The following is an 11044-nucleotide window of genomic DNA, read 5'->3' on the forward strand; positions in this document are numbered from 1 at the left end:
ACAGACGTTAGGTTAGGTGGAGAGTTTACAGAATCTGAACGTTTGTAGTCACGTTTTTTTAAAGAATACAAAACGACAAAGACGGTTAATGAACTAACGCTAGTTGACGCTAAACATAATCTGGTTTACTATTTTGAGTCAAAAGCCGCTCGCGCCGAGTCGTTTACGTACCTTGTCCCCAGTTGACGTTTGCGTTCGTTCGTTCGGTTAGCGGCTAGCTAACGCTCGCGACAAGAATCAACTTAATACCCGGAAGACTCGAGAGTCGCGACACGTTCATTAAATGTTGAGCCCAGTCTGTGGAGTGATACTCGAATGATATATTTGACAACCTGGACCCGTTTTTCCTCCGGCAGTTATCTGCGTGTCACCGTGAGGCAGTTAACGCCAGCTCGGATCCATTATTGCCATACAAACAGCCAACTGAGCCAAGTCCCTCTGTGTTGTGTTGTCCGAGACAGTTGGTGCTGCCTCTGCTTGCTGTGGGAAAAGGGCGTTTAGGGTCATTTCACTGGTACAACATATATACAACCTAAAAGAAATGAATGTATCCACGTACATTTACGACACAGAGTGCTTCGGTGAGATTAACTTCTCGAGTAAAATAACAGTATGGCATTACTTTTGCAGTCAATCTTGTAAGTGTTCAGCTCGTTAACGACTGATCACAGAGTTGTATAGTTTACGAAGAGCTTAGAAGGCAGCACGGGCACCGTCCAACACAAGTCCTTCGGTCAAATCAGGTTAAAATTAAAAATAAAACAAATAATGAAAACATCTGTTTTACTTCTCATTTAATCTTACCTGAGCTTGAAGTTGCCACAGCTTTTGAGACATGTGCAGTACCTTTTATAATATCAAACAACTAAAGATCTTAAAAGACCATGCTTCTTATGTGTTGGTGCGTCACATTTAAGTCATTCATCATCAAATAAAGACTGCAAAAATGGGTACAATTGTTATGATTTAATGCATCATCTTGGTGGACACAGAAATACAAAATGTACACACCCTTAGAGAAAATAATTGACTGTAGACTACAACACATACAAACAAGTCATGTCTTTCCAACACAAAATATTCAATATGAAATAGGTCAGACTGTTGATATCCTCCCTTTGACTATATATATTAGTGTTAATTTTGTTTTGTTTTCACAGCTTTCACAATAACCTGTTTTCTTACAAATTAAAATGTATGAACCTGTGTGTTTAAATACTCAGACGACAATACATTTTCACATGTATAATGTGGCTTATCTGTGGCATTCATCTCTTTTATCCACCAATCTACGCTTGTAAAACACTATTGCTTCACAAAAAATATCAAAAATACATTCAAAAGGGTTTGGCTTTGCACAAACAGGTTAATCACAGTCAGTGCTCTCTTTCAGTGAATCACGATTGTAACCGATTGTATCTTCCTCTTTATTTCCCGAAATACTGTATAATCCTTGGCATTCAGACTTTCCTCAAGAAGACGTGCATTTGTTTGTCTTTTTTCAGTTCCAGCTTGTACTACCGTTTTTTGCTCTCCTTCCATGCCTTCAGTGCATCAAACATCATCAAAGATGCCTGTCCGAGAAGGTGACAGAGAAAGATAACGTCCTCCTGTGGATCTACAGGGTCAGACACAGAGAGACAGAGTATGTGATTAAGGAAGCCTGTTTGATTGTTATTCAGCTCCAATTAAACACTATGTACCATTAATTGAGCAAAAAAAAAAAAAAACCTTTTGTTTGGTGAGCCTTCATCACTGGAATGATCTCGCAGTAAGCCTCTCCTCTGTTCCTCCTCCTCCTCTCCATCTCTTCTGGTGAATGTGATAACTGAGAAAGACAGAGCGCAATGTCTACACTGTGTCCTGTAAGCAGGCGGACCTCTTGATGGATATAAGGGAAAGTTTCGTGCCAAACTATCCATAAACAAAAGCATAATACAAACAAGCATCACATAGGAAATCAAGCTGTGGGAAAAAAAACCTTATCATCATATTAGATTCAGTAGCTGTGAGAAACACAGAAAAAGAAAAAATATTCTATTCCATGGTTATACCCGTTTTCTTTAATCCCTACCACTATTCGTGACCTCTGTGACAGGGCCGCTCTGGTCATCCTTCAACTCAGTGTAACCAGCTCTGGTTCTCCCAGTAGCCCCCTGGACTCCATACCGCTCTCTCCAGGCCTGAAACAGAAAACCAAACAGGCCCGTGAATACATGGCAACACTTAACACAAACTATTTAGAAAACAGCAAGTCAACACACTGGAAGGGTTTTCTTGGCTTCTCAGAAGATTGTAAAAGAAATTATTTGGCAGAATAAACTTTTCTAACCCATCTTCGATTTTCTCCATCCTCAGCTTTCTGTCTTTTTCTTCTTTCTACAAAAGAACAAATTGTGTTGAAAAGTAGTGAGCACTGATGCCATGACAACTTTCAGATATGCAACAACTTAATGTGAACTGAGGTATATTAAATAAAGAGTAAAAGTAAAATAATGAACCATAACCTGCTTAATAACTCATTTGTGTGTACTAGATTCCAGAGAGGAAATAATAATTAATCAAGTCTGCAATGTCGCTCAAAATATAGAATTAAAGGAATACTACAACCTTACGCAGAAACATCAGAAATGTGAGTGACTGAATGTGTGATGGAACTACCTCTTCTGATGTGTTCCCTGCCTTCATCCACCAGGTCAGAGGTCAAGTGGTCATCAGTGATGTACTGGTGGAAGCCTAGGAGGTTCAAACAGCGAGAGCCCAGGCTACAAACACAGACACACCAATAACCATTTGTCATCAATGAGCCAATATATATACAACCAAAACTACACATATGCAGTATCTATATAAAATGTATGAAAATAGTGTTAGTTGTCAGTGGTTATTGGCGCACCTGTAAAAAGTGGCAAAGCAGAGCAGCAACACCAGCATGGGATAGTAGATATAGAAGCCATCAGAAATAAAATATAGCACACGCATAGAGCCCATGATCTGACAGAGGGAAATAAAGAGGGACATTGCATCACCCCAATTGGTTTGAATGTAAATAGATTTAGACAATCCCACATATTTTTATTCTGTGGTCACACACTCAAGTGTTGCATGTTTGTGTGGCACCCACAGAGGTGTAGGATGTCTGTATCCTGTCCTGGTGTGAGATGGCGGAGTCCATGTGAATCAGGCCCAGAAAGTTAAGGCATAAAGGAGGGGTCAGGCGACAAAACAACCTGAGAGGGAAAAAACAAAAGAGAAGCAACTCCAATGTCACAATACAGGAGTTTAACACAATGTGAGAAGACCAGACCAGACCAGAAAATATGCTGGTGTTAAAAACAAATAACTGTTTCAGAAAGCCTCTTCAGCCTTTTGTGTGAAATAAATATTTTGTATTATGACTTTTATGAAGAACATACATGCCGCTGAACTGCAGACTGTAAGCATCAGTCTGGTGATGTGGCACCAGGTAGTAGTAGTTGAAGACTCGTATCCGGAACACTGTAGAGTAGACACAGACACACAGGAAGAGGATACTGACGAAGCACACCATCTGGTGGAGAGAAAAAAAGAGGCAGGTTAGCTATGGTGTTGGATGGATAAGATATTGTTAAGAATATAGGTGTCAAAACTATGGAATTTTATGCTACGAACACGGTGTGTATTTACACATTTCTTTTAGCTTAGCAAAGCTCGGGTTTGTTGTGCATTCATGTGTGCTTCACTGAATATATGCCCACCTCGATACAAATGTAGTTGTGTTGTTTTTCAGCCATCTGAACAAAGACAGCGAATAGGGAGAGGACCGGGTGCGTAGTGAAGAAGGTGCACTCAGACCATACAACTGCTGCTGAGAGGAGACACAGGAGAACTGCCAGCAGCCTGTAGAAACTCTGCCTGAACACACACTCCCAGTACCACTCTGAGACAGATAAACACACACACACAGATGGAGGAAAAATCACAAAACAATTTCAAGTTGAGCAGCTTCTTTGATGTAGTGACACCCAGCCCACGAATGCAACTTAAGTAGGGACATTATGGGGTTATATTACTAAATAAAACACAATTTGCAAAACACAGAATAAGGGCCATCAAATGTGAGAAAACTCTTTCTTAAAAACTACTTTGTAGTTCTAAAAGTAGCATAGGCATTGGAATTGGCTGCTTGAAGGTGGAATTTGCTGTAGCTGGTTGAAAAACCTTTGGTCATCATTCTTATTAGCAGGCCAGAATGCACAAAATAGCAGCATTTAGGATCCCAAGGTACAAATGTTGATGAGAAATTTCAACAGTTGTAAAAAATCTATTCCAAAAAAGTCAAAGAAACACAAACAGGCTATTAAAAGTCCAGTAAAAAACAAAGTTTATCGCTGAAATAAAGTGGAGTAAATTAGGGCTCACAAAATGGAAATACTGATCAGAAGTACGGCCGTTAGGTACCTAAATGAAGTTGTTGAGAAACTATCCTTACTTTCCATCTGTAAATTTGAGATTTTGGTCCCAACTGAACTCACCCACAGTAGGAGTGTAGATGAACCGGTGGATCCATCCGCAGTGTGCTGACGGGGAGCTGTGGGTGAAGAGTCGGATCGGGCTGCTCTGGCTTTTAGCTACATCTTCGAGATGAAAGGCCTCATCTAACAAGATAGACCACTGAACCTGAGACTGACCGTGTCTCTGCACCCCAGAGATGACCTGAAACACACGCACACACACACACAGATTATTGTGGATTATTTTTACTGTTTTTATTATTACTGTTTACTTATATGTATTACTTGTTTCTTATTTTACTACTACTATCTCTTGCTGCTGTAATGCTGCAATTTCCCCACTGCGGGACAAATAAAGGATTATCTTATTTTACACACACACACACACACACAATTTTTCACATTTACTACATGCACCAAAATATTTTGGCACCGTTTCCATTAAAACCATAGTGCAATGTTCAAAAAAGTACTTACTTTTTTATGCAGCTTAATCAAGTCTCTTTTGGTGGGAAGGGCATTCTGCTCACCACAAGAGCTTTCAACAGTTCTTTCCATCTCTTCTTTGTACTCAGTGGGACACTGAAAAGAGAGGACACTCAGATGAAGACTTTCCCACAGAGCCTGACTGTTAACACAACATTGAACTCACTTGTGTATTTCTCACCTTTGTAATTATGATGTCTACACACTTCCTGAGACAGTGGTTGTACCTGACAGATTCATGGACACCTGCCACCTCCTGATAATAAGAAATGTGTTTGTTTTTAACATGCAAAGTCTTTTGAAACACCTTCAGATTCAGCACCTGCTGGAATCTCTTAATACGTATATTGCACAGAATTGTATATAAAGTCTCGCCTCCATAACATCTGCCAGGTTCTCCTCTGCCGACGCCTTCTCAGTAGCCATTTTTGAGGTCTTGAAGTAGGTCTTGGCCAGCAGGTAACCATGGGAAGATGAGAGCCAATAAGAACGCGGGATCTCCACCAGCCCATAGCCCAGCAAGAGCACCAGAAGGAAGAGGCCCCAGGTGTTGGCAGCTGTAATGCCGATGGTCTGGAGCTCTCTCCTGCACAAGTTTTACAGATAAGTCCACAGGCCATCTAATGTTTCCCAAATTGAGGCACAGAGGACTTACCATGTGAGTTGCCACTGTGGGTGAGCGGCCACATAGACGAGCAGAGAGATGAAAATAAGGAGGTAGGTGCCATAATAGATAGCGTTTTCAATGAGAGCTGTTTTAATCTTTCCAATTCTGGAAAAAGCTCCCGACCGTGCATAAGACTGCATGAAAGGCAACAGCAGCCTGCATACACACACACATACACATATAACAGTATAACAAAACACAACTGTGTTAATAACAACAGGTGGAAGACACAGTAGTTATAGTCAAAGTGCAAATAAGTGACTGAGTGTGTGAGAATCCTACCAAGTCAGAAACTGGGAGGTCCAGTATACAACTCTCCAGAACACTGGCAGGATGCCATCGGGTATATAACTCCATGGCTCCTCACAAACCTGTGTTGTACTGTCACACGCACACATAAAAGAACCACACCAATTAAACTCTTCAATGTGAAGTAGCATCAATAAAAGGGAGATAGTGTTTATGGAAAGATGTGTTGCTGCTGAATATTATGAATGTAATTTGAATTCTGTGAGCGCCATGAAAATCATTTAATTCAGCTTCATTAGATTGGAGTGATCAATCGAGTGGCAAGCGTCTCAGACATTATGAATGTATCGAAACCTGAACCAATTATACCAATAATATCATCGACATGGCTCGATAAAAAAAGCAAAAAGTGAGACAACATGAACCAGCCCTTAACGTTCATATTGTATAGTGCCTGTTGGGAGTCTAAACCCTTAAAAATGTTATCCAACCCAGTGTGTGAACCCAGTTTGAATTATTTTCATCTTCACAGTTTGACAACATCAGGAAATGAAGCCCATTTCAAATGCAATTTGCAAAAATGTGCAAACTGTGCCAGATAATCAAACGTTCTCAAAATCTCATTTACCTGACAGTTGGATGAACAGAGGAGTTGTCGTCTGTCTGATTAGTGAGTTTTGTTCGAGTTACAGGCGCCGGGGGGTTTGCATTATCAAGAATACACTGTTTGTATATGGTCTGAAAGAAGAGCAGAGTGTACACAGAGTCAGATCCATGATGAAGCCTATTCATCACATTACACGGGCACAGGAAAGATTCCGGGAGGCAGATAAATAAACACACAGAGCTCAACCTCAGTCAGACGCAGATTGTACTCAATAACACAAACAAACTCGCATCCCGTTGACACCGTTTTGATCCTGAGAAAATCCAATCAACTATGGTTACCGAGGGCCGAAAGACCTCATGTTGACACACACACACGTCAAACAGCTGCAATTGTTTCATACCGTGCTGACGTCGAGCGGCAGGATGAAGACGATGAGGAAGCAGAGGTACCAGGACAGCAACGTCCCCAAAAGGACCATCCGCTGCTGCCTCCGCAAATCTCCATAGCGCTGGAGGAGGTAGAGGGCCAAGAGGAAAACAACCACCACCACAACAGCCAGCGCAGCACCACTCATACTGACGAATGAAGAGACAGGCGTCAAGAACTCATGATGGCACACTGGAGGGGGGAAGAGACGCACAGAGACAAACCGAAGGGATATCAGCTCTTATCTGGTGGATAACACAGTATGATCTAAACACATCTGAATGATAGGAGGTGAGGGCGGAGAGAGCAGGGGACATGAAAGAACATATGAGGAAAACATTTAAAATGAAAGAGATGAAGTGGAAAACTATCAGTTTGGGAGATAAAAATAAATAAATGAAAGGACCATTCTAGTGGTTTTACATGTCTTAGCCCATTTACTGCCAATTAAATGTACTTTCTATTTGTATAACGGTAACAACTGATGCAGATTTGATGTTCAGAGTTATTCATTCCAATGCCACTATTTTTCCATGAGAAGCAATGCTTGACTATCAACGGATCCATATACACAAGCCTAAAACTGAATGGCATGCTTTTGAAAAATGGTACACATAAAATACAAAGTATTAATCATTTGTAGAAGAGGTCAGCTTTGCATTTTTACTTCAACCGTATTAGAAACACTGGTAGTTTGACTTTGCGTTATAAAAAAGGAGTGGTGTAATTACAATGTTCCTACAAATATCGGTTCTATATTATTGTAGGCTACTACAATATTATTTGCAGCCCACCAGTCTATATATTTTAACGTTTCTTCAAGCAGCCATCAGAAATTGTATTTATTGTTACTACCAAGAGTTGAATTGTGGTGAAAAGCTAAATATTTTCACTATGTCTGTCATTCAGCCTCTGTCGTCATGTTGACGTCCTAAAAAAAAAGCAACAACAAAGCAGGACTAGACTAGAGCCACGGAGCACACTGTGGTCTCGTATTGTTGATCATCGCTTCACAATCAATCGGTGCATAAACAATCAGTGGTTGAATTAATCACAGGAGGAAATGCTCACCTTTGGATCTCTTCTCTCGCGCTGGAGCGTGGAAAGCAATGAGCTGTCTGAATTTGCTGTCACATCGTGTTCCTGAGACGCGATATCCGACGAATGTACACAACCTTTGAAACTACATTACGTAACGGTCAAACAGCACGCGCTCTTTTCTGACGCAGCTAGGAATTCTGGGTAATGTAGGCGAGCAATGGCGTCTCTCAAACAGGAAACCGGGCTTTGACCAATAGTGTCATCGTGGTCCGACAGCTAAACGGGTATTGTGACATAGTAGCCCACCGACCCACATTTGAGCGGTGGTAGAAAGTACATCCGGGTATTTACTTGCACTTTACTGGAGTATTTCCAGCAAGTGAACTATGATGTAAAATACATTAATGAGAATTTAATAATTTAATAAAGTCACAAGCAACCCAGCAGAGTAATATTTAGGAAATGTATGTTAGTACCTCTTCACCACTGCTTACAATTATGTTTCATGTATATGCTAAAGATATAGAACATAAATGTGTATATAAAAAGAAAATACTCTGCATACAAAATATATACGGTGGAGATAATATAGACCTACTCTATGTTCCTTGAGCTGCAAAACATCGTAAAACAATTATTTTTACTGTACATTTTCATTTAACTACAAAGCAGATTTGAATCCATCCTTTTTTATTGCAATGATACAAAATAATGTTTCTCATCTCATTCAAATTCCCACACTTTGAATTGTGACACTACACAATTGTGCACAAAGTTTTTCAGCATTATGATGTTCTGTGATTTCAGACATGATTAACAACACACTTAACACAGATGTTTTTAGATAAACACGGAAGTTTCACATCAAATCAAATCATCATCCCACAAACTGTTTATACAATGATAATGACAGATCGTGTGCACTCAGTCTTTGATGGAAAGCTTTGGATTTACCTTATGTTCTAAATGCTTTCCAACCGACAAAGTTGTGAGGGGAAGGAAAAAAAGCAACAAAGGTTGACAAACATCTTCGATCCGTTTCAGTTGCAAAGGGACATCCACACATATGGGTCGTCGGCGTACAGAGGGCCCAGCATGTTGACGCACACAGCTCGGTGCTCCAGTAAAATGTCCATCTGGCTCATCAGCTCCAGACACAGATGTTCTACAAGATTCAGACAAACAGGCCAGTCTACAACCACTCTGGATACACCAAGTGCCTCCAACCAAACTGACCCAAAAATGTCCAGAGATCCCGGCCAGTCCAGTAGAAGATTGTCCATCAACTCCATCTGGTTCATAAATCGGTATTATTACACTCGGTGTAGATCAACACTCAATTATGGGGACTCTGTTGCTCTGTCACGTTACGCTTTGGCTCCGTCTTGTTTCTGCAGGGCTAGATCCAGACAGTTAGAGTGCAGATAACACGTGACTACATTGGCAGTCAGGTTTAGTCAGGTACTTAGTGAGGCCATCTGTCAGCCTACATTCTCACTTTAACCCTTTATATCTCTCTCTCTCTTCCTCGCTCTGGGATTAGTGTAATAAACTGTGTGACTATTCAGACCCTAATGCCTTGATTATATCCTCAGCATTTTCTGTGATGAAAGTGTGTGAGTGAGATTTAATCCCAATATAATGATCCTGTTTTTTGTAGATTTTTACTCTGCTTCAATTCTGAATTGAACTTAATTTCTGTTGATCACACAAACTACACTCCTCACTTCTCACATCTAACACAAAGACGGACAGGTGCAGACAAGTCAACTCAGGTTCATATATACTCTGAAATAGTCTCTGTGTAGTGCCACTGAAAATGAACGTATGTGTTCAGTAAACTATCACAAGTATGATTACACTAAATATTTCTATGATTATTATTGAACAGTTTCCACCACTAGATGGAGGTAATGAATCCGTCCTTTAACATCTTCGGCATCACACAAATACAACACAAATTGACAAATGCACCTCCTTATAGTATTTTGATTTAAAGTGCTGCAGCAGAATTTTTCCACAACTTCCAAATAACTAACATAAAAATGCATGACTCTAGAATGATGAATGTTGAAACCATTGCTCCTAATGCCAGTGTGCTACTGCTATTGATTATGATTATAGTGTTGCTTCGTCATAGTCATGATTATTAATTCGAACAAGAGTTCCTGAAAAGAAAAACAATAATGATACTTGAATACAATCAAAAGGGGAAAAAGCTAAATGAGTTCAGACCCACAGAGTTTAGAAGTGAGACTAAAAGTGAACTGTGATACGGTGAGATAATAGCTGCCTCTCCTTCAAGCTATTGTCTGCTCTTTTTTATTCTATCGTCATTGAGCACTCTCATCTCCTATTTTCAAAAAGATGGGCTTATTTGGCCAGTTGTTTATGATACAAAAAGAAGGGTGTCATATTTAAATCGTTGAGACCCTCAAACACCTGTCTTGGTCATGTTTCTGGTCACTCCCCTTGGCATCATGGTGCACCGATTATTGGAAACTCAAACCTTTTTTAGTACCAAAGCCCTGTCCTATAGAAGAGTCAGTGCTAAAATGACAGAGTAGAGTTCAACGTTTCAGCCTTCAGCAGAGTCACCCCTCTGCAGGTACTTACCATAAAAACACAGGTGAACCTGATTGAGGTGATTAACACTGCACCTGGCACGTCATTAAGATATTTCTATAGCAACCAATTAACATTTAGCATTCCGACACTGAAGACGGTAAAGATCTCCTAATATCCAGACATTTAAAATAATTAAAAGATTACATTGGGCACATATTAAAGATAATCAGGGATGTTTGGATGTAGATGTGATGGCACACTGATGAACTTTGTTGGTGCCCTAGAAAGCAACAGTTCTGAACTTCTATTTGTGACACTGCAGAGAGCATTTTTGTTTTCCAGATTTACTCAAAGACTAATGATCACTAACCCGTGATTCTCTGTTATTTTAAAGTGGGCTCATTTGGCTCCTGTTTCACATAATGTGGAACAGTGGAGATTCCTTGTTTGTGAGCAAAGGGGGAAGCTTGTTTTTCTGTGTGGTGAATGTAATGTAATGGTACT

The 11044-nt window shown here is 40.2% G+C and overlaps 1 protein-coding gene across 1 annotated transcript; it reads right to left on the reverse strand.

The window, feature by feature from the left end:
* Nucleotides 1–951: 951 nt before the first annotated feature.
* On the reverse strand, nucleotides 952–7094 carry LOC306740430 (G-protein coupled receptor-associated protein LMBRD2B-like). Its single transcript, XM_079222585.1, has 17 exons — nucleotides 6906–7094; nucleotides 6524–6633; nucleotides 5929–6027; nucleotides 5635–5802; nucleotides 5355–5565; nucleotides 5161–5235; nucleotides 4971–5075; nucleotides 4515–4695; nucleotides 3738–3919; nucleotides 3417–3550; nucleotides 3125–3230; nucleotides 2897–2994; nucleotides 2662–2765; nucleotides 2333–2379; nucleotides 2075–2183; nucleotides 1732–1828; nucleotides 952–1618 (listed from the first exon to the last, which is right to left on the reverse strand). Exons 1-17 carry the CDS (start codon nucleotides 7077–7079, stop codon nucleotides 1555–1557), a joined length of 2064 nt encoding a protein of 687 aa, XP_079078711.1. The 5' UTR covers nucleotides 7080–7094; the 3' UTR covers nucleotides 952–1554.
* Nucleotides 7095–11044: the final 3950 nt, after the last annotated feature.

Source organism: Taurulus bubalis (genome assembly GCF_910589615.1).
Source record: "Taurulus bubalis genome assembly, chromosome: 8".
NCBI classification, from domain to species: Eukaryota; Metazoa; Chordata; class Actinopteri; order Perciformes; family Cottidae; genus Taurulus; species Taurulus bubalis.